The sequence below is a fragment of the Neofelis nebulosa genome, chromosome 6 (assembly GCF_028018385.1).
Source record: "Neofelis nebulosa isolate mNeoNeb1 chromosome 6, mNeoNeb1.pri, whole genome shotgun sequence".
NCBI lineage: Eukaryota > Metazoa > Chordata > Mammalia > Carnivora > Felidae > Neofelis > Neofelis nebulosa.
In genome coordinates this window covers 101,794,257-101,818,899 of record NC_080787.1, presented here as the reverse complement: position 1 = coordinate 101,818,899, position 24,643 = coordinate 101,794,257, and the positions used below count along the sequence as shown (strand labels likewise).

Sequence of the window (24,643 nt, the reverse complement as noted above, 5' to 3'; positions counted from 1 at the left end):
AGACGAAAGGCCAGCTCAGGCGTGTGCTCTCTTCACTGGACAGCCCTGTCCCAGCACTGGGTACAAAGCCAAATGGACCTTTAGGCTTTTGAAGACGGGGTGGAGGAGGGCCACACACAGAATACAGCAGTGAACTCCAATGACTCAAAGCAGGGAGTCTACTCTGGGGCTTAGACATTTTTTTAAAAAATCAATTACATCAAAACACCTTTTCATTAAAAAAAAACAAAAACAAAAACAAAACAAAAAAACAGGGATAAAGAACTCCTACAAGCTTCCAAGACAGCACGGAACACTGGAGCATGACTCCATCGCACCCAACTACTCCAACTTCTCCACAAGAAGAACACGTGCCCTCCCGTGGGTGCTCTCCACAGCATTTCCCGGAGCTGACCAACCCAGTCCGTGCTTTTAAGATCTCTACTCTCCTGTACATGGTCCTTTCTTCGTTTCCGGGCCTCTGCATTTTCTCTTTTCTTCCCCCATTCCATAAATGTGGCCATTTTATAGAATCTGTTCTCTGACCTCCTCTACTAACTTTCTATACTCTCCCCTTGGTCTTTCCTGACTTCGACTATCACCTCCATGCAGACGGCCCTAAATCTGTTTTCTCAGCTTTACTTTCTCTGCTAAGCACCCATTCAAAACTGCAGTCGCTTACTGGACAGCCCCACTTGGCTATTCTGCTGGCACTTTAAAATTTTCAGTTAAGACTAATTACGTAATTAATTTCCTTCTCTCACCAAATGAGTTCCTTGTATAACTCTCTAATTTCTAATGATGATAGTATCATTTTCTGAACCATCCGGGCTCAAAATGTCTGAGTCATCTCTCTTGGTTTAATTCACTTTCCTTCTCCCAAACGCAAGCCAAAGTGAAGGAATGGAGCAGGGAATGACGAGGGCCATGAGGACTAACATTACAAAGAAATTTTCTCTGAGAAAAAGGAAGAAGATAACTCAGGAGATGCACTGGGCAAAGGAGGGAGGCGACTAGGGTGTGAAGGACCCTCTGGGGTGACACTTGAAGGCTTCGAGGCCAGAGAAGTGAGCCGGACATGAGAAGAGGGGAAGGAAGCGAACCATGTTATCTGGATGTCACAAAACAGTAAAAAATGGTGTATCTGAAGCAGGGAAAGAATGTATTTCTCTATGGATTAAACTCAAAATCAAATGGGTCAAGCTGTAAACCAGAAAGGTTGGAAATACAAAGGAATAAGAAAAAGTAGGAATGTTAGTTCAAGACAATCTGGGTTTTAACAGTTACATTATAGGGGCTCCTGGGTGGCTCAGTCCATTAAGCAACTGACCTTTGGTTTTGGTTCAGGTCATGGTCTCACAGTTGGTGAGATCCAGCCTTGGTCGGGCTCTGCACTGACAGTGTGGAGCCTTCTTGGGATTTTCTCTCTCCCTCTCTCTCTGCCCCTCCCTGGCTTGTGTTCTCTCTCTCTCAAAATAAATAAACTTAAAAAAAAAGGTTAAAAAATAGTTACATTATATACCTATAAATTACCTAACTATAAATGTGATACCTTGAGATTTCTTCAATTACAGTAAAGCAGCTGTGTACATGATGTTCTCAAAACGCAAGAGGACAGACAAGACACCAGGGTAATCAGAGCTTGGTTGTGATTATGACATATATAGAAGACTTTTCCCCATTCCCTAGGAAGGGGGTATGATGGAGACCACAACAAACTTTATGATGGAGGTGATTCTAGTAGTCGACCTCCACTCCCATGTTATACCTTCCCAAATGCTAGGCTTTAGAAGTCAGACATGAACCTAACACCTCCTGATAATTCATTCAAGACCAACATTGACAAATCCCTATTTCTGTCTGTCACCTCCTTGGGTGATACAATTTACTACTGGCATTTAGGGGGCCTTGCCTTTTGTCTGGCCTATATGTGTCTTTTTCCAACTTTTGGGGGGCTCTCCTGAAATCCTAGCATTCTAGAATTCAGTAAACATACACAGTTTAAACTTCTTTACTCCTGCCATTTTACAAAGTCGTATCTCCAGTTCTGTATTAATACTTGTACTTGGCACACAGGCAGGGATGCCTCGGTTCCTCTGAGCAGCTACAGTCACCCTCTCAAAATGCTATTAAGTACATGGTAGGCAGAACTGAATGCAGCATTGAACGTGTGTAAATACCATGATTTCCATGATAGAAGAATGCGGCATCAGAATACTATTATCTGGACACGGGGTATCTCCAGACGGTAGGCCCCTACTGGCAACTGTGTTCCTTACCCCACCCAGAACACACCTGGCACAGAGCAACACCTGTGAAATCAATGTCTCTTGATTTCAGCTACACAGTGAACAACATAAACATATATATACATACATATATATATATATATATATATATATATATGTATGTATATATATATACACACATATATCCCTCTCCCTCTCCATATGTATATACAAGTGAGAAACAACATAAAGAAAACCTTCAAGATCTCAGAACTTCGTGTTTTCCTGTAAGCAGCTTTAGCCCAGATGCTGTGGAGGAGTCTTCCTTCCACACCCACTACTTGACCTCTTCCCTTTAGCTCTATTATAATCTGCCCCGACCCTAATAACTGCAGCAATGCCTCTTAACTGGGGCTGCTGTATGTGAGAGTTCTGCCCTCCAACCAGTCTGTGCGACTGACACAGTCCCCTCCCATCGCTTGTCAGCTTCTTGGTCTTTTCCAATTTATTGTCTCGTGCACGTTCGTCTTTCTGCCACTCTGATCTCCCCTCCTCCTCCCCACCTCCAGCGGCTCCTCCAAGTCCACACTCGATAGCCTGGTGTTCGAGACTCAGGGCTGTGGCCTCTGAACCTCACAGAACCTCTCGGCTCTGGACAAGCCTACCTGCTTGGCATTCCCCAAACACACCTTATCCCATTCCCTTCGTGCCAGTTTCCCAAATCCTACACAAGCTTCAGGCTCCAGCTTCTGGGTGCCCAAGAGGGCAGCTTTGGGGAAACAGAATGACTCCAGCATTTGGGCCACATGCTAGAACCTATAGTTCTATAACAGGAGGTGCCCAGAAAGCGTGCTGAAGCTACTGAGGTTCTCCGGGTTGAAAGTCATAGAAGAGAGGAAGTCACAACTGTGACTACCTTTGTAGTCACAGTTACCTACCCTTGTCATTTTGGTCTTGCCAGGTTCTCTCTGGCTTACAGACATTTTATTGGTACAGCCACTGTAATCAACTTATTTTTTCTATTGAACAAAGTTGCTTTTTAAAAACCTCTCATGAGCTAGAGTTACCAAGTTCTGAAAACTAGTATGAACAAACAGTTCTCTGCATGGCCAGATCTGTTTGGTTGAATTTGCACATGGGCCGGCTAGTGAACAGCCAGTCAGTGTTACACATTCACAGGAGTAGAGATTTTCATCTGCTCCTATAATGAAGTCATGTTGCTTACATTTTATCAACTGTATGATACACAACAGCTTTTCTTCCTTTTAATTAAATATGAGGGAATGTCTAGTTCAGGGGGTCCCATGATAAAATAGCCTAAAACAAGATCTCCTTCCTCCCAGATCTGTAAACACACACACACACACACACACACACACACACACACAGAGTGACACTGTGTAGATGGTGCAAATGGGGCCTGGTGACCATCGCAGGAGTGCATTCTCAGGTGGTGGCACTTTCTCCTGCTGGATTGTGCTCCAGGGAGAAACCTCAGGCATGTAAGCCCTGGCTATGCCAGATCCTAGACAGGTTCAGAGGAGGGATCTGGGGACAATGACAGTGCCTGGTGAGTAGTGGCAGGCAGAGAGGAAGAAGTTACTAGAGTGCCCCTTGTTACACCACCTAGCAGGGTGCATGGATGCCAGGAAAGGAAAAAGACATCTAACCTAGTGAACCTAAGGATGCTGAGTGTAGGTGGAAGGGAAAGAAGGGGAACATGGGGATTACACTGTACTTACTGGTATACACTTGTCCTAGTTCTGGACTGGCGATCCAGGTTACAATAATACTCAGTGCTCCTTGGGGCACCTGGGTGGCTCATTTGGTTAAGTGTCCGACTACTGATTTTGGCTCAGGTCGTGATCTCACAGTTTGTGAGTTCCAGCCCCACATCAGGCTCTGCGCTAACAGCCTGGAGCCTGCTTGGGATTGTCTCTCTCCCTCCTTTCTGCCCCTCCCCCTCCTCAAAATAAATACATAAATATTCTGAAAAACGGTCAATGTTCCTTTATACCAACTGATCCTACTTCTATATAGTATATATTTTAACATATATAAGTATATAAATAAATATAAATATAAATAAACATATAAATTTGCATATATTTTATTTTGTTGTATATTATAACATATATTATAGTATAGTATATTTACATATATATTTATATATGTGTATATAAATGGGTTGGAAAGAGATTTTTTAATCAGACAAGAATTCTAAAAGCCATTGCATAAAAATTAAAAAGAGTGAATATCCCAAAAGGAGAACAGTTCAGAATCTGAGGTACATCCTTATCACAGAATATTGTGCAGTCATTAAAAAAAAAGTAAAATAAGTCCCCAAGGGGTTCTTACAATGTACTGTTAAATGAGAACAGAGAAGTGCATAGAATATCCCATTTTTGAAAACCTATGATTGCATTAAAAGGTGCTGAGCACATCAGTGTGGACAATAACTGGTTGGAACAGGAGAAATGAGGAAGGAAGAGGGTAATGGAAAATAAGGGAAAATAAGTGAGAAGAGCTATTAAAAATAAGATGGTTCATGATAAAAACGTAAGAATTATATGAAATTATGCATATGTAAGTATATATACGTAAAATGCATGGGAAAATGTTTGCTAAAATGCTGGAGGTGTATTATCTCAGGGTAAAAATATTTCAGGCAATTTTACACTCTTCCTTATACTTTTTTTGCATTTTAATAAGGAAATATAATTATATAACCAAAGTAATTATTTTCATTGAGGAAAACTTTTGAATAACTCAATACCACTGGCAGTAAGAAAATAATGTTTCTAAGCCTCCCTAGACAAAAGATGGCTCATCCCATATAATTCTGCATCATCCACGACTAAAAGGGGTTTTCATAATCTTTTTTCAAAATGGAGACAGACCACAAAGTCCAAAATTAATGATCATCATAAACACTTTAAGCATCTTTAAGGCAGGGCTCAAATCTAATTTTTAACACACTTTCCCCAAAGCTGCCAGCACCCTGAGTGCTCAATCAATCCTCATTAATTGGCAGGCGCATTTCAAATCTCATGAAGTATTACATCAAAGATGCTATTATCTGAGGGGCGCCTGGGTGGCGCAGTCGGTTAAGCGTCCGACTTCAGCCAGGTCACGATCTCACGGTCCGTGAGTTCGAGCCCCGCGTCAGGCTCTGGGCTGATGGCTCGGAGCCTGGAGCCTGCTTCCGATTCTGTGTCTCCCTCTCTCTCTGCCCCTCCCCCGTTCATGCTATGTCTCTCTCTGTCCCAAAAATAAATAAAAAAAAAACGTTGAAAAAAAAATTTAAAAAAAAAAAAAAAAGATGCTATTATCTGATATACAAATCCTATTAAAAAGTAAAATCTCATCTAAAAATGAACATGAGAGCTGAAGCATCTCCAATGAAAATCATTTAACTACGAAATTTAATCTGCCACAAAAGAAGTAGTAAAACTAACACGGAACCAATCTCTTTTTTCTTGCCCCCGGTCATGTTAAACAGATCTAGTTTTGCTAACCTTCATGCTTATAGTCTCAGGCCTGTGGGTCATCTCCACACCCCCGTACTGTTAACTTCTGCTTTTTACTGGAGGTACGAGATCCATGACATTAGCTACCATGAACAATCTTCAGTCTTTGAAGCTCTAAAAGTTAAAACTCTGCATGTTAAAATTCTGGTAAGAGCATGCAATTGTTTTGTAGAGAGAGGCTACTTTTTATTGTCTCAGGCCTACTTTCTCTGCAGGGTAGCAGAAATGGATTTCAAAGCCACAGAGAGCTGTTTGGTGAAAAGCCATGGAGTGGCCTTTCCAGGGAAAATGGGCACACACGGGGGCAGAGGTGGAGCAGTGGCTGCTGTTCTTGAACCCCAAGGCCAGGCACCCCCAGCTGACTAGGTAAGAGCCCCCTTGTTACCTGTTACACCTGGCAGGTAACTAGTGTTAGGTAACATAAAAACTAATTTTACACATATAACCTTTCCAAGTAAAATACTCACTTGGACTAACAAGTGGCCTGAGTTAGGCAGACATGTGCCACATTTCCTGGTGTTCTCATTGATTTGCTTTATCAAATTCACCAATATTTCCACAGCATCTTTGCTGATCATTTCATCGAGAAATCCTGGGTTTCCAGAAATGAATTTGATAGCCCCCATACAGTATAAAAAAGCTTCAGTGTTAGTGTGCAGGTCTTCATTTCTCAGGACCTCCAGTAATGATTCTGTCAAGAAGATGAATTATGACAAATGTATAACAGCTGGAGAGAGACATTTTATTTTAAAAAAAAAAAAATTTTTTTTTAACGTTTTATTTATTTTTGAGACAGAGAGAGACAGAGCATGAACGGGGGAGGGGCAGAGAGAGAGGGAGACACAGAATCGGAAGCAGGCTCCAGGCTCCGAGCAGTCAGCACAGAGCCTGACGCGGGGCTCGAACTCACGGACCGCGAGATCGTGACCTGAGCCGAAGTCGGACGCCCAACCGACTGAGCCACCCAGGCGCCCCGAGAGAGACATTTTAAAGCACTTGCATGTGAACACCAAATATAATTTCTAAAATGTTAGTGAGAACCTACATACAGATGCTTGTTAAGGGTTACTCATGTGGTGTAAAGAGGAAAGCTTACGTGTAGCAAAGACAAATCTCTGTAATAACAGTGACAGCAAAAGGATGGGATAATTAATATATAAATAAGAACATGTTCTTGGGGCACCTGGGTGGCTCAGTCGGTTGAGCATCTGACTTAGGCTCAGGTCATGATCTCACAGCTCATGAGTTCGGGCCCCGCATCAGGCTCTGTGCTGACAGCTCGGAGCCTGGAACCTGCTTCGGATTCTGTGTCCCCCTCTCTCTCTGCCCCTAACCCACTCACATTCCGTCTCTGTCTCTCTCAAAAACTGTCTGCTGAGGTCAAAAAAAGAGGTCATTTATCCTATGTTGCAAAAAAAGAACTCCGCTGCCTTCCCTTAGATCAGCAATACTAATTCATAAAAGATTTCTATTTAGATAACTACTGAAGCATCTTAATTATTTAATGTTTAAGATTTAAACATTATTAGCTATTTAAACGTTATGTAGCTAGCTACAGGGCAATAAAATTTCTCTACCTACATATTTGAAACACATTTGAGACACTGTGATGTCAAATGCCTACAACACCTGTCTTCCAGTTTGTCTTCCAAGTTTTTGTCATTTCTACTACATCAAAAGACCAAAAATTTCAATTATGTTAAATACCATTAAGTGTATTTTGTCTGACAGTCAATCCAAGACCAGGAGATGAATTTTTAAATAGGCAACACTTGATAGTCACATGATGTTAATACAGACATTGAAAACAAATAGCTAACGAGGATACATTCAAAGGAATATGGAAAACACAGAGACGGACAGAGCAACAATAGGCATCGCATCACTTCTGGAATTAGTAGAAAATAAAGATATTCTGGCCACCATTAGTGAGAACTTTGCTCCCCAAACTCCTCATTCACACTCAAGTGCGACATTCACTCGGTGGTGGTGCTGAGCGATACTCACCCAGAATGCTGTCATTTTCAATCAGAGAGTCATTCTTCTCACTTCTGCTAATTTTGAATATAAGTTTGCAGACATTGAGAAGATTCTTTCTACTCACTTTAAGCTGCGGAGAAAGGAAACACTTATGTTTTTATTGCAGAGGGAAATAAAGACGCGCCGTAATTTTTTAACACGCACATCTATTTTAAAAGTGCTGTAGGAGTATTTTTAATTTTTTTTCAACGTTTTTTATTTATTTTTGGGACAGAGAGAGACAGAGCATGAACGGGAGAGGGTCAGAGAGAGAGGGAGACACAGAATCGGAAACAGGCTCCAGGCTCCGAGCCATCAGCCCAGAGCCTGACGCGGGGCTCGAACTCACGGACCGCGAGATCGTGACCTGGCTGAAGTCGGACGCTTAACCGACTGCGCCACCCAGGCGCCCCTGTAGGAGTATTTTTAAAATGTAAAGAAGAATTCTAAGTTTAGGCTACAAACTTGCCAACTATAGTATTTAATTAACTCATTTATGGTAAATACAATATAAATGATCTTCAGCGTAAGCATGCTTTAATGATAAGCCTTTATTTCTCAGTTCATAAAGTCTCATCCTTACACGTGTGGTTATTAGTTACTTTTTAAAGAGTATGTGAGGATAAAAGCGGGGAGGATGTTGAGAAACTTAACTAAATGGGGCGATTGCTTTAACATACAAGAGTAAAGGAACACAGATGCCAAAATTCAGATCGAATTAACTTAGAAAAGAATACCTAGACGGGGGAAAGTACAATTCTTATCATTTAAATAAAAGAAAACCAAAAAAGTAATACTCTTTGATTAGATAGTACCTATATATTCATTTTTAAGGCTATTCCTGTAATGCTTTGAGATAATGGCGTGTGATGTTCAAAGCTTAAAATTACCTTCTAAATCATAGAAAAATATTCAAGTAAATTAAGCACAGGGGAAATAAAGCATACGTCAAATAAGCACAGTAGAGGGGGACTAACTACATCAAATGGTCTCAATCAGCTGTATGTCTCTCTAAAGTAGTGAAAATTAAAAATAAAAAACATCCTAAGTGATATCAGGAAATAGTTTAATAAACTGTGGAACATCAATACTACTCATATTAAGCAGTCATAAAAAGTGTAACTGTGAACACAATGTTAAAAAAAGACATTTATAACCTACTGTAAAATGGAGATATTATGTGCCCTCATTGCAAGAATGTAAAAGATGTCAGTAGGAATGAGGTCATCTAAATAAATATCTGTGTGAAAAGGATGGCATATGGGTCATTATTTTATCATTAAAAAGTATCCTTAAAATTATCTTCAATGTCAGTTCGTTAAAAAAAAGATAATGGGATTTGTCAGACATGTTTTTAAAGATTCATTCTGTGCTTGATCCGCAAATACTAATGGGCTCCTACCGTGTATCAAGCACAGTGCTGTTCACTGTTGAAGCACAAGGACGAACATGGCCAGCCCCGTGCCGGAGGGGCAGAGGGATGGAAGCATTTATCCAGAGAGTGGCCTCCATGCACCTCCCTGCACTGGGCCCCTCCACATGTTACCTCTGAGCCACCTTGCACTTTAGGTGTTGTCATTTCCATCTGGCACCTGAGGAATCTGGGTGAGTATTAGAAGTGCAGACTCATAGTCCCCACCCAGCGGCTGCTGAATCAGAATCTGCATTTTAACAAGCTGCCCAGGGATCCAGTGCACATGCAAGTCTGAGAAGCTCCCTTGTGGAAGCCTCACAAACTGTTAACACATGGCAGGATGGGGATTCCTTCTGTTCTCAGGAGGAAAAAGGAAATGGAAATTAAACAAAAAATTGTAATGCTTAGGTGTTTAAAAAATTATTTAAAAACTGAGAAAATAAACTGATTAAAGAAGATAGAAAGAAATTCTAAATCAATGGAAATATATATTGTCCTTGATATTTGGGAATATATTTTAAGGTTTGAATTAAATTCTAGTTAACAAATTTGATAAAATTGGTTTCAGGTGTAGAATTTACCAATTCATCACTTATATATAGCACCCAGTGCTCATCACAACAAGGGGAATATATTTTAATCAGTTAACAGTCCCCTATGACACTGTGATATGTAGCACGTGTTGTGTACTTAATAAAACTTGTTGAACAGGGGCGCCTCGGTGGCTTAGTTAAACATCTGACTCTTGATTTCCGGTCAGGTCATGATCTCGTGGGTGGTGAGTTGGAGCCCTGCGCGGGGCCCCACACTAACAGTGCGGAGACTACTTGGGATTCTCTCTCTCCCTGCCCCTCCCCACCTCTCAAAATAAATAAATAATCTTAAAAATAACATAACATAAAACTTGATGAATGAATGAATGAATGAATGAATGAATACAACTAACCTCACCCCCCTCCCCCCACCCAAGTCTTACATTTTTAGTGAAAACTGACAGAGGAAAAATTACAACAACTCATGTCAGGGTTTTCATTAAAAAAATCAATCAATCAAACAAACAGTCAGTCTACAATTTCCAAGTCTGCTCTAAGGTCAAATTACTTTCAAAGTGCATTCCTACACCTTCTCTTTTGATCACTGTAAAATTATGACTCTGGGGCATGAAAAAGTAATCTTAAGTTGCATGCAAGGAGCACAGACAACCTCACGTGAAACAGCTCTTTCCCCCACACTGTCCATCCCCTTTCCTGTGCGGTGCACTTGGCCCCCAGTACTCATCCTCCCCGTTGGGCATTTTCTGCGTTTAGCAGAATCTCTCCTGCCACAGTGCCAGCCAGGAAGGCAGAGGCTACTTCATTCACTTGTATCCCCAGGGTCAAGGGCCCCTGGCACAAAGTAAGTTCTTACAGTGGGTAGTTTATTTCTTACATTCAAGACTGCAGTCTTTTCTCTATAAAGCAAATTTGGAAAATTAAAGAGAAGTTTAAAAACACTTATAATTCTACTTACTATGCATAATCACTGTTGACATATTGGTGTTTTTTGGTTTTGGTTTTTTTTTCTGTTTCTCCCCCCTGTACAGAGAACTAGATTTTCCCCCCTCCTGAATATAGCTGCATTCATTGTGTATACATTTGTACTAAAAAATATCTTTTTTTAAAAGTTTATTTATTTATTTTGGGGGTGGGGGAGGGGCAGAGAGAGAGAGAGAGAGAGAGACGGGGAGAGAGAGAATCCCAAGCAGGCTCTGTGCTGTCAATGCAGAGCCTGATGCAGGGCTCGAACCCACGAACCATGAGATCATGACCTGAGCCAAAGTCAAACACTTAACCAATTCACTTAACCTGAGCCACCCAGGTGCCCCTAAAAAATCTCTTAATGTAGACTGATAAATTTTTGAAAGATCTTTTTTAAAATTTTTTTTTTAACGTTTATTTATTTTTGAGACAGAGACAGAGCATGAGCGGGGGAGGGGCAGAGAGAGAGGGAGACACAGAATTGGAAGCAGGCTCCAGGCTCTGAGCCATCAGCCCTGAGCCCGACGCGGGGCTCGAACTCACGGACCGCGAGATCGTGACCTGAGTCAAAGTCGGACGCTTAACCGACTGAGCCACCCAGGCACTCCAGAAAGATCTTTTGACACAAAGGTTAAAATTAAAATCGCTGTCTGGCAAACCCCCCAACTTACTTAACCAAAAAGAAAAAAAAAGGCAAGAAATCAGAAACACTGACATTATGCTCACCAAGTTTTTTTTAACTATAAATAATTTTAAATGTCTGAATTGTAATACTACACTGGTAGGCAAAATATTGGCAGACACTAGAGAAGATATTAAAAACATCTTGGTTCCATATATCTTTATTATTACTATTATTTGCTTTTTCAACAGCTTTTTATGATGTGGCCTTTTTAAAACTTACATAGAATCCCAACACCAAGGCCCATGCAAAACAGTGTCTTGCTTGGAACATTAGGGGAGATTCAGGTAGCAGATGGAAAGTTGGGATTGATGGCCTTGGAAGTCCCTCCTGACCTGGTTCTATAGTTAATCAGAAGGAACAACCTGCCCATCTCTGCACTCTGGAGTGCAGCCTAGCCAGTCTTGACTCTGATTCAGCAAGGCAGTCAATGTCACAGAGAGAGCCTTATCTAATCAAATTTAGTTCAGAACGCGATCGCTGCCTGGCAATCACTTAGCCCTTTACCCTAAAATAAATGGTGTCATGTGTATAATTAATTTGAATGGCACCTTTTATAACCAAAATGATATTTTCTCGGCAAAGCACTGATTAATTTGTGGCATTTTCCTCCTCCTCTAATTTTTGGCTTGGTTTGGAGCAAAACGTCTAGGATCCAGATGAAAAACCAAAGGTAGTCAATCCCTCAGCAGCTGGCATCTTGGGGCAGCTACACTGTAGAGGCTTCCAGCTCACAGGGGCTCTCCTGGGCCAAGGGAATACCCCAAACCCAGGGTCAGAGAGGAAACAGGGTAAGCAGGCAGATATCTTTTTGCCTCTACCTACAACTTTTTCTTTTCTTTTTCAAGCGTATGTTTAAATTCCAGTTAGCTAACATATATAGTCTACCTACAACTTTTGACTTGAACTATCTCTGTGGCTTATGCTCTTTTTGTTTCATTAAAACTGATTGACCAGTTATCCTCAATGAGGGGATTAAAATACTGCTGAAATCACTATTTCAAAGAAATGCTACTTTCTGAGTCACATATTACAGTTTTTTTTTTTTTTTTACAAGAGGGTGAATAGTTTTTGATGACAGCTGAATAAGAATGTAGCTTCTTCAAAAAATTACATAGAGTACATAGTCAGAATATTCTGCTTCATCAAAGACATCAAACTAAGGAACAGTGGGCACTCTTACTAAACTCTGAGTAAGTATGCCAATGCTTACCTTCCCTGTGTACTTTCAGATTTTAAATTATATGAATTATGGGTGTTAACATAATAGCTATCACTTTTATGAAACTAGGTCAACAAAGCTTCATTCATTTGTTTTAGCGGCTCTTTTAGAACATTCTATAATAACTGTGTCTTATCTTTTGTTTCCAACTGTTTATGGCTGTGGCAACAAAGCGTTCCCCTCAAACAATGATATCATTTTGTTCGAGACAGAGTTTCTACAGACTTTTATTTGGTGTCTGGCCTTTTCTTCTAACACCTCACGGGAGCCTTCTGTTACCACCTTCCCATGACCACATGCAGCTGTTTCTCTGTTTCATACTGGTTCATAAAGCACCTGGCCATTGTGTCCATGGCCCACATTATCCTAAGTTATTTATTAAATCATGTAGCAGAATCAAGCACCAGGCAGAAACCATGGGGCAGAAACCACAGCCTGCATGCTCCGATACTGATCTCAAGTTACTTGACAAGCTGTTTTGCATGTATTTGCCTATTGTCACCTTTTCTTGAAGCTTAGCCACAGTCCAAATGTAAGCATTTATTTGAGCATTTTCCACGTACTCAGCCTTAGTTCCTTAGATAGTACTTCCCAAATTCTGAGATGTCAACTTATTACCTTAATTTCTTTTCAAGCTTCTAAATGAACACACTGCATTTCTAATCTTCTTTGTAATATTTACAAACAAAGAGTTAGATAAAACTTTTAAGTGCTACAGTCTACTAGACCAGAGGAAAGAAAAACTTACTGCTAGAATAAGTTTTGCAAGTTTAAGGCTGAGCAAGTCTGAACCAATATCAACTAGTTTATATAGGGTCTTCAGGAGAATACTTCTTCTCTTAAACTTATTTCCAAGCATGTTTCCTTCCGCTAAAGCGTGATGAAGTTGTGTGCAAGCAGCACAAATTGTTTCAATGTTTTCTTCTGTCAGAGCAAAGAGAGTAAAGCGGCACTTACTAATTAAGGTCAAGCTTTCAAGTGTGTCAAACACAGTGTAAGTAAAACCCCATTGTTATTTCCCAGAACATCTTCAAATTCCTGAATGTTTTTTTCCCCTTTTCTTGTAATTTCCATCTACCTGCTTTTTTTTTTCCTTTTTGTTGATCCACCCCCTATAATGTTGACTTATTTACTCATCAGTCAGCTTATCTAGAACACACAGTCTTTCAAAGAGTGCAGTAAAGAATGAATTGCACCTATTCCAGTTGGGTCTGCTTTGTTCCAAATGCTTTCCACCTCACAGTGCTTGGTTGGTTCAGTCTCAGCGAAGCACAGCATTGTGTCTCTGCCTCCAACCCTTTGTGGCATAGTTCCACTGGCCTAGAATATTCTCCTCATCTTCATTCCTACTGATTTTGGTCCTTTAAGGCTGTGTTTATATTCTGGCTCCTCCAGAAAAGTCGCAGCCTTCTACATTCAACAAACATTACTCTGTAGCCTGTTTTTTTTTTTTTTTTTTCACATACACACGAGTGTTGTGTTATATGCCCAGTGCTCTCAAACAGATGCCATGCTAAGTGAGTAGAAATTGTGTCTTTGTATCTTTGTATCAAACAGAGCATGGTACAATGAGAATACTGTACTGACAATCTATAACATAGTTTCATATATACTGGCTTTCTAATATATCTGTTGATGAAAACAATGATCAATGTTTTTCTCTGAGAACAATGCTCATTATCTGAGAAAAGAGGGCTCAAATGGAACAAAATCTCAAAATGTCACCTCACCCACCATTATTTACAGGTGGTTATTACAAGAGAGGGGAGAGTCAAAAAAAAAAAAGGCATTAGTTGGAAAATAGGAGAAACCTAGAACATCTTGTTTTATAGTTAGAAGTCTGAGGGCAACAATTTTTGAAAGTGGTATCCATACCAATAGGCATAAAGGAAGAAAATTACCACACAAAATGGAATATGAGGGGAAATATAAGAATCCAAGGTCTAAGATATTCAGTTGAAAAATATTATCTGGTAGATTCCATCACAGAATTTAAAATTAGGAAACCAATCTTAAATAAATACCATAATGTGCTCTTAAAAGCCCACATAGAGGAAGAGTGTGCCTGAAGAAGGAAATGACTCAGGCCATTTTTAGCTCTTTTCAACAATAACATCTAAGAAAAAATTTTAAACCTCAATAGCTCAGTAACCTTCAATGCCTTTCAGTTATGCACTTAAATAAATGAATTTTTGGGAAATGACTTAGACTAACTTTAAATAAAGGGGAAAACCTGAGCTCCATTGTAAGAATGCTTTTGTTTTGTTGTTTGATTCTTCTGTTACTGGCAGTTTCTTCACAAACCCCAAGCCCAGGCCGTGGACCACTCTCTGGTAGTGGGTAGACCTCAAGGCATTTGTCTAATACTTCCCTCTGCAAACTCTTCAGCATTGTGCATTCAACTAGGAATAGCTGTTTTAGCTTAAAATAAGTTAAAAAGGAAAGGCTCACGGGTCAAATTTTAAACTGTTGATCAAATTAACTTTACACCAGTTGGTTTGTAATAAATGCCATATAGCCTCAAAAGACAACTTGAACTTAAGAGCTTTCAAGATTCTCAAAGGGCTGAAGCTAGTGGGTGAAAGTTTGATAAGTAACAGAAAGCAATGTAGCCTCAAAGTAACTTCTCCCCCATGAGATACTTATTAATTGCAAAGGAGAAAACAGTAACTTCACAGTGGAAAAACCTAGATGCCACCTTCCCCAAGTGATCAAAGTTCATATCCCCAGTAATGGACCGGATCAGCATCATGTGCCTTCTGCTATGATGCACTGAGAAGGACACAGCAGTACTCATGCCACACACCTTCCCCAAATGCTTAGTCTGGGTCTAACTGTGAGAAAATACCAGAGAAAACTAGCTTGTGGGGGCAGTCTATAACATAATTGGCAAATATGTCAAGATCATGAAAGAGATATGACAAATAACTTGAACTTATGATCCGGGATTTTCTTTTTCTATAAAGGAAATTATTAGGGTAACTGGAAAAATCTGAATATGGTTTGTATAGCATTGTAGGATAATTTGCAGATATGAAACAGAATGTCCTTGTTTCTTAAAATGTGTGCCAGAGTCCTAGGGATATGGGACAGCGTGTTGGCAATTTGTTCTCAAATGGTTCAAAAAAGGAAAAAAACAATGCCTATGTGTGTGTGGTGGGGGGAGATACCAAGAAAAAGAGAGCAAAAGGGGGGGGGGATAAGAGAGAAAGAAAATAATGAAGTAAATGTGGTAAAACATTTATATTTGGGAAATCTGAGGTAAGGGCATATAGGATTTCTTTGTACTATTCTTGAAACTTTTCTATAACTCTGAAATTATGGAAAAATAAAAAGGAAAATAAGAATTAAAGGAAGGGAAGGAAGGGAAGAGGAGGGGAGAGGAGGAAAGGGGAGGGAAGAAGAAAGAGAGAGGAGGAGGGAGGGAGGGGGAGAGGGCAAGGAGGAGAGAGAGGAAGGAAGGAAGGAAGGAAGGAAGGAAGGAAGGAAGGAAGGAAGGAAGGATGGATGGAAGGAAGGGGAAGGAAGAAAGAAAGACGCTCAAAAGCTCAAGTAACCCAGTCCTTCCCCCATGTACTATTCTTAAAGTTGCATATGGGAGAGGGAGAGATGCCATACTTCAGGGCCAACAATCCTCCGAGAAGGCAGATTCACCCACATTTCAAATCCCAAACTCCAGTTCAATTTTCTCTGTTGGTGTTCTCAGAACTCTCGTAAAATCTTTCAGACTGAAGACTTCCTCTGAGACAGGCCTTCATGCCACAGGCCACTCTTCCTACTGTGCTCTCCCTAGCATGTTCTCCTTTTTTAACCTTTGCCCAGACTGATTGCTCTTGTCACTAGTTTTTGCACACATCTCCTAAAATAAAGGGCCCAAACTTAGGCTGGCTCGCTAATCTGAGGGTGAAAATTAGTAGCTGCAGAGGGAGGAAAGTCATCACTCAGAGGTTTTGAGCTGCAGTGGACAGAGATGATGGTCCAGTCTAAGCCACCATCACCTGGCATGAGAACACTGCCGTGCAGAGATTAGGTGGTTCCCCCACAGCCACAGGCTTAGTTAGTTGCAACACTGGAGCCAGAAACCCTGCCCAGGGCTCCCGCATGAACCACAAACACAGCCGAGTACAACAGGGAGCCAAGGAGCCGTGAGGCCATTCAAACCTTTTGGGAAGTAGGTCTTTTACATGACTTCGTTGCTTGCTGGGGAGGACTTACTTACCCTGCTTCTCTGAGGTCCTCTTCCCAAGGCTATCCTGCGGTTTGCTCCTCCATGGAGCACTCATTCCACAATGCCTGGTAAGGGCCTACTGTGTGTGTGTGCCAGTTGCTGAGCTTAGCCCGGAGCCGTGAGTACAGCTCCAGAGGGAGCCCATTTTCACTACAGAAATGGAATCCCTAAGGAGCCACGAAGGAGAGACGGCAGGGGTCATTCTCCTGACAACCTTTCCACAGGTCACCTTTTGCAGAGACCCACTGATCACCGGCCTTTACTGCTGGGACACTTCAGAGTATGAGGGCTGGGCGCACTCCAGGTTGCTTCCAGCTCTGAGTGGCATTTCCAACAGGTGTGGGAGCCTTACAAGAGTAGGAAATACACCTTTGGATCTAGAAAACCATCGGCACACCTGCCACAGATGCCAGTCTATGAGACTTAGTCAAAGTTTCAGGGGCCTGAAATCTGTTTTAATCTTTCACTTTCATGTATTAACTGTCACCCTGGAGAGTTCAAACCAGCATTTCCTTGGGCGGATAGAAGGTGATGAATTCATTTATATTCCATGCGGGATTTTAGAAGTAAGCTCTCTTCCAGCATTTAAAGTGTAATTTTTGGTCACTAAAAATTAGGTTTGCATGTACTTCATATATACATTATTAGGTGAATAAAGAGATAACTCCATTTGTTTTTGAACATGTTCACAGAAATGGTAGTCAAAGCATACTAAAAATAACAGTGCAATGGGGAACATATAAATAACTACAGATATTCTCGATTTAAAACAAACTTTTTTTTTACCCTTTTCTAATTCATGCAAAATCGGTACGATCCTTGTATTCCAAAAGACTTCGTCTACTTCTATTTCTGTATCCTTTTCTTGCAAGTTGGCTTTTGAGACTGCAAAAGAAACCCAGATCAGGAGAAAGCTGTGAAAAAGGAGTTGTACCTAGAGCACCATCCCAGGTCTGCTATTCATCACTAAAATTAACCAACTCTGTAATTAAATTATACCTCGCCCCCTAAGCCCAACTAATTCTAATTAGAACTGTCTCTCTTAATAAAATCACCTCAAATCAAACTCAAGATAAGATCATGTAAAGAAATTAGAACTTTAAACTCTGGTTGGGACATTGTGTAATGTCTTAAGCTTTGTCAATGTTGGAATTATTGTAAGGCAAACAGGTGGTTTTTGTTTTGTTTGTTTGTTTGTTTTTAAGTAAGCTCTACACCCAACACGGGGCATGAACTCATGACACTGAGATCAAGAGCTACATGCTACACTGACTGAGCCAGCCAGGTGCCCAGGAAGGCAGATAGTTTTGAGTTATTTTTTATTTTAAATGTACCACTCTGTACTCTCCGTAATATGGAATAAATAGAAAACTATAGATATGTAAAGAGTAAGGATTTTGAAAATGTTTGATGAAAATTTTTCTCAAAGGAAGAAGGCCTGCAGAAACTTTCTTTCCTATAGAAAATAAAATATCCACATCATTGTGGGGCCGTTGAGATTTTGTGCGGCGTGGTGGGAAAAGCCTGTGCTTGGGGCATTGACAGATGTCAGTTCAGATCACAGCTTCATCACAGATGTACTGGGTGACCGGGGTCTGGTTTTTCACCCTTTCTGAGCCTCATCGGTGAAACAGAAGACGAAAACCTTTGCCTTCGGGGTTATGAGAATTAAAAGACATGATATAGGTAAAGCTCAGAGCCCAGTGCCTAATGTCTAGCAACAACAAATGTGAATTTCATTTTCCTAATTAAAAAGCAACAGGCCACTGCTGTCTGAAGTTCATCCAGCTGCATGATACCAGCGAATTATCAAAAACAGATGCTGTCCATGAATGAAGGCTGTAGAAGAGTAATAGCTACCATTGATTGGGTACTTTAAGATGCAGCATGCCTCTATTTAATTTTTGTAACAACATTATGAGGAGATGTCCAAATTGTCTCCATTTCCAGATGAAGAAAGTGGGCCTCAGGGGTATTAAGTCCTGCCCACGGTCATATAGCTCCATAGCTCTTGCACTTGACCTCTCTCTATGCTATTCCACCCCTACAGCAAAAGCAGTAAACTGAAAGGTAGGAGGGAAAGGTGAATCATATTAGAAACTTCAAATCATGATTACATTCCACACAGGCTATATCTCACTATCTAAAGCAAGACAGTGTAGTTGGGAGGAGGCACTGCTGTGCGAACCCTCAGGAGGAGTGCTTAGCCTCCCTTCTCTGAAGTCTGCCCCATAAGGCCTTCACATGGTGCCCAGTCTATACTGGTTTAGAGTCTGTGCCCGCTCAGGGTGGACCCGGTACCGACCAGTCAAGTGTCCACAGTGAGTGCCTAGATCCTACATATATCACATGAAGACTTAGAAATGATAGAGATGGGGTGGTTCATCTGGTTAAGTGTCAAACTTCAGCTCAGGTCTCTCAGTTCATGAGTTCAAGCCCCACACCGGGCTCTGTGTTGACAGCTTAGAGCCTGAAGCCTGCTTCAGATTCTGCGTCTCCTTCCCTCCTTCCCAGGCCCCTTGCCTGCTTGTGCTCTGTCTCTCTCAAAAATAAATAAACACACAAAAAAAGAAAAGAAATGATAAGTACAACGAGGGTTTCATAGAGAGGAAGGAGAGAGAGAGAGAGAGCAATGAAAAGGTGTATGGCCTATTTATTTTTAGATTGTTTTAACTGGGCAACAAAACAAAACAAAACAAAACAAAACAAAACAAAACAAAACAAAACAACCAGCTGACCAGGGAGGCCTGTTAAGAGCACAGGTTCTAGATTCACTGTCTGGGTTTGAATCCTAGCTCTCCCACCTACTAGCTGGTAGACTGTGGGCAAGTCGCATCACTTTGCTCTGTAAAATGAGGTAACAAGGGTCATTTCCAAGTTAGGATTAGGGGTTATTAATTTCTTTTGTGCTCCTGTATTTATATTACTCTTAAGAAGAAAAGAAATATACAATACAGTCTAAACTTCCCAGGTGCACGGTGACGATGTCACCCAGGAGAAGCAGGGAGACTATGCAATTTACCCATGCCTCCCAGTGCACGGAGGCCCCCTCTAATCTGCTCCACCCTGGCAATAGCCATTCCAGTTGCAGTGAGTCCAGGCTTGCCTCTTATCAAAGCTTCCTGATACGAAGAGGGGATGATGTACACTGGGTGTGAAGAGCATTTGAGCAGAAAAAGTAGACAAAGGGGTTGTCAACAAAGCTATAATTAAATAGTGTAGGTGTGCTGTCAACAGTTTTCATAGCACAGCTTCACATAATCTGTCTAACCCATAAAGAAAAATTCACCATAATACACAAAGGTGCAATGTCTTTAGGACAAAATCGGTCCACGTTAGTACGGGTTCACAATCCCTTATCCAAAGCCTTTGGAGCAGACGTGGTTTGGGATTCAAAAAGTTTTGAACCTTAGTAAGGCAAAATGGTACACGCACTGCATATTACACACCACCCCTAGTAGGGTCTTCCGGCAGCACCCTGCAGCAAGATATGTGCATATTCACACCAATAAAAGAAAGACTAATCTTAGCCTACCATCAGTTCAGGTCAGGCACGGCCACTAAATGAGTCTGAAAAATACTTCAGCTTTCAGAGCATTCCCAAGCTGCAGCTTTGGGATTTCAGAACCGTAGGTAATGGATGCTAGACCACCATCTCAATCTTTTGGGTCATTACTTTTATGAGCCTACCCTAACCTTGATAAATTACAGGTACGGAGTCTAAAAGTAAACCTGAATATTCAAGCAGAATACATGGCTGCTCATAGTCCCAAGTATCTGACACAAAGTCCAAAGAATGTGAATAAAGTCAACATATATCAAGGCAAGTGAAAAGCCAGAAGATAATAACTCAGACAAATAATTTAATCACCAAATACTTATGACATACTTAAGTTTACTAGAAATACAGACTCCAAGTCCAATAAGTCCAAATCAGCATTTTTACCTCCTATGCAATATGCTGTAAAATAAAACAGCTCTGTGAGAAACCGTGATTATCAACCTGCTTCTCAGGACAAACAAAATCAATAACATGCTCACCCTGGGAAGAACTGACTTACAGGGGGGAGCCAGAAGTCACAGAACAGTTTGTTTAACCTTGGGAAAGGAAAGGTTCTTGCAGGCCCTTCCGACTTGTCTCCTCTCAGAGAAGTGAACCAGACACTGTGGCGTAAGGGTTCAGCCCTCTCCCAAGAATCAGTGTGAGTGGTGGTGCCCAGCCCCAGCCTTTCCACGTCTTCCCCCCCTTGTGCCCCTCCCCCAACTCTGCTTTCCGCAAAAATCCCATTTTATATACTTAACCAGTCTCCATTCTAGCAACTGAAGCATAGAATCCTGTGATTACTCTTTAAGATTTACAAAAACTAAATAAATAAACTTTGCCTCAGTCTTGGGCAACAACCTAATATTTTAGAAAGCACTTTCCTCTAGGTTCACAGTTTGCTAAATATAAAAATTATGATTCAACAGGAAATTGGGTAAGTCAAGCAGAAATTTCAGCATGTTTTTGATGATTTTGCTGTCTCAGTGGTTATAGGTTTTAACCACAGCTTTGAGTTCTGGATACAAAAACTTGACACAATGTTTATTGGCTGATGTTTTTAGCAAGTAAGTGTAAAATCCTTAGCAACAATTCTGATGTGGAAATCAGTCTAAGATTTTCCTGAGTATTACAGAAATTCCCATTGGCCACAAAAGTCATTTTATTGATAAGAAGTTAGTTGTGAAAGTAATAAAATACTTTTCGAGCCCGATAGTTTGGTTTCATAAAATTTCATGTGCACAAAAATAGTGCGAAGAATATAACAAACACCTGTGTACCCACAAATAGTTTGGTCAAATATGAATTGTATTTTTAGCCTCTCCCTTATTTCAAAGAAATAAACATTACAGATATAGGTGCCTCCCCCTGTCCATTCCCTCTCCTTCCTCTCCCTCCAACAGTCACTGCCATTCTAAATTTCTTTGTTTTTAGTGTTTATTTATTTTTGAGACAGAAAGAGAAAGAGTGTGAGTCGGGGAGGGGCAGAGAGAGAAGGAGACACAGAATCTGAAGCAAGCTCTAGGCTCTGAGCTGTCAGCACAGAGCCTGACGCAGGGACTTAAACTCACGAACCATGAGATCATGACCTGAGCTGAAGTCAGACGCTTAATTGACTGAGCCACCCAGCATCCTGGGTCACTGCCATTTTAAATCAGGTGGTTATTTTTATCATGTTTGACTTTACATGTCACCACCTGGATCTGCATCCATAAACAGCATAATGTCATTGTTTCTGCAACTTAATGTTTTCATGTAATATTATGTGCACTCATTTCAGTCAATATTATAAGTGTAGTCTAATTCATGTTTCTAACCTCCATATTTCATTGCATGAATACATTTTGCATCATTTCTAGCCTGTGATTTATATTGTCATATTTTTTTTCTCAAACAGATTAAAGCCCCAAAAGGCTGAATTCACACAGTTAATACAGTTTCCTTTAAGTGAGCAATGATTTTGAACTCAGGTTTTGAACTTAAGAACTATGTCAGTGTCAGGTTTTACAATTTTCCAAGTGCTTTTACAAAATAATTTCTCGTACAATCACTAATACTGTAATCTACAAATGTTTCGGGCACTAGAACTGGGTAATGGTAAGAATTTTAAGACTTGTAAAAATAATAAAAAATTTATAAAAACAAATGTTGATGTGAGACCAAGTTGGACGAAGTTACTAGAGTTTTCAAACAGAGAGCCGACAGCAGACATGTTCAGTGTAAATGTCTTTCCTACAAATGGAGATGCTGATGAGGAAGGAGCACTGGAGACCTTTAAGAACACAAGCACCTCACCTGCTCTGGCTTCCAGTCGGCTCACGTCTGAGCTGCTGGAATATGATGAGGCTCTCGAACACCTCTTCCCCTGCTCCCTAGGAGGAAGAGGAATACGCACACCATTCAGCACAAAAACCAAAGTATTTCTCTTTCTATAAGTGTAGAGCTGGTTATATGTAGCTTGTCAAGAAACCACAGAGAATTGTTTATAAGATGTGGTTTGATACTCTATATCCCTTTAATCATAACATCTGATTTCCAACTAAGATTTATTGATCAAAAAACAAATCGGATTTGCCTAATATTAAATATAGTTACTAGAAACACCAAAAAGTAAATAAATAAATAAATATATACATACATACATCCTAAGTTTACTTTGCAAATCAAAAATCTGATAAGGATATACACCACAAGAGGTCACTGTTACAATAAGAAAGAACTCTGGTATGCAGGAATCACAAAAGACCAGCATTCAGGAGCTATAAGAGGCCCTTCTTCTCTCTCCCTGCACACAAGAATTATTCCCAAATTGGTCAGATGTGCCCAAGGTCAAAAAGCAGGGTCAGGTGTGGAGCCCAGGTCTCATAATTTCCAATTCACAGTTCCTTCTACTTCATCACAGAGTATCCTGTTTCCATTTTAAAAATTCATTAGTGTTCCTCAAAATGCTTTATTTTTAGAAACAGTCTAAATGTGAAAAAATTGAAGGTAAATTCAGGAAGCTCCCAGATGATAATATTTTGTGTTCCAAATAAAAGACTAGTGGCTAGCCAATAGCAGGATTATATTGCCCCCCACTCCCCCCCCCCCCCCGCCTTTTTAAGGTTATAGTTAATGTAGAGACCATCTGGGAAGGATACAACTTTTCTTTAGCTACAGTGATACTTAAAAGCACTTATTTTAAACATCTGTACAAAATTCCAAGGTAAAAAACACTGAGAGCAAGTTTTACAACATTTTTTTTTATCAAAAAATCACAAAGAATGGATATACTTGTGGCCAGGGTCACTCACAAGCATCCAAATATGTGCCTGTGCAATAAGGTTCCTAGGAAATGTTCAAAGCTATGTCCTGGCCCTTGGCTTTTACTGCTGCCCTAAAGATTAGCTTCTCCAAATATCACTTTTTTCCATAAAATGTCCTTTTTTTAAAAACATTTGACACTTCGTTTTATCATTTAGTAGACTAAAGATCAAGCTAATCTTCCTCAAAATGTCTAATTATTTCATACTCTGAGACAATTGCTTTATTTTTATTCAGTGTAAAAACATAGATCTGGTAGCAAGATCTCCCTGGCGAATCAAAGAAAGAGTGTGGGGTTGAGATGGATCTTCTTTGTCAACACTCTAAGAGTTGAGATTCAAACGGAACAGATCTCAAAGAAGACAAAAATAAAGTAAATCTACCCTATGAGAAGGTAAAATACCAAGAGTGTCACAGGGTGTGAGGCCAAGGAAGTTCTCACACTCATCACTCCTAGAAATAACAAGAAAGTCTGAGAACAGTAGAGGCAAGTCCTTCTTTTCACTATTGTCCTAAGCAACTACTGAAATCAAGCAGGATAGTTTTCAACTAATAGCTTTCCAAAGTCACTGGTCCACTCCCTCTGAGTCATGGCCAGTGATGAGGTTGCCTCCCTAAATACCACATTTATGTATCCCCACTTCTGGGTGGGGGGGAAAAAAAATAAGGGTCTTTTTTCTTATGATATACCAAAGTTCAACAGTGCTGGGTCTGACTAATTCTCAAAAAGAGCATGGATTGGGATCTACTAATACCCTCCATGATCATCAGTATACAGTGATTGAGTTTGCAGGCTCTGAATCCAAACTTCCTGGGTCCTGGGTCCAACACTATCAGCTATGTGGATTTGGGCCACTTACTTAAGCTTTTAGCCTTGGTTTTCTAATCTTAATATGAGGGCAATTCCTCTCCTTAGTACAGTGACTGGTACGTTTGAAGAACTTAACAGTCAATGTTAGTATTTTCTTTTGTTCTGGGTC

General features: G+C 40.5%; 1 protein-coding gene across 5 annotated transcripts in view; it reads right to left on the bottom strand.

Annotated features, from left to right (window-relative positions):
* ARMC2 (armadillo repeat containing 2) overlaps positions 1-24,643 on the bottom strand; it is a 135,054-nt gene that overhangs the window by 73,536 nt on the left and 36,875 nt on the right. For all 5 annotated transcript variants that reach the window (XR_009263195.1, XM_058734904.1, XM_058734902.1 and 2 more), the window contains 5 exons: positions 22,656-22,732; positions 17,606-17,704; positions 13,340-13,515; positions 7,745-7,847; positions 6,205-6,428 (listed from right to left, as the gene is read on the bottom strand). Coding sequence is in view for 4 of the 5 variants with exons in the window: in XM_058734904.1 (XP_058590887.1) it covers positions 6,205-6,428; positions 7,745-7,847; positions 13,340-13,515; positions 17,606-17,704; positions 22,656-22,732 (679 nt within the window). In the remaining variant the exon portion in view is untranslated. The remainder of the gene's footprint in view (positions 1-6,204; positions 6,429-7,744; positions 7,848-13,339; positions 13,516-17,605; positions 17,705-22,655; positions 22,733-24,643) is intronic.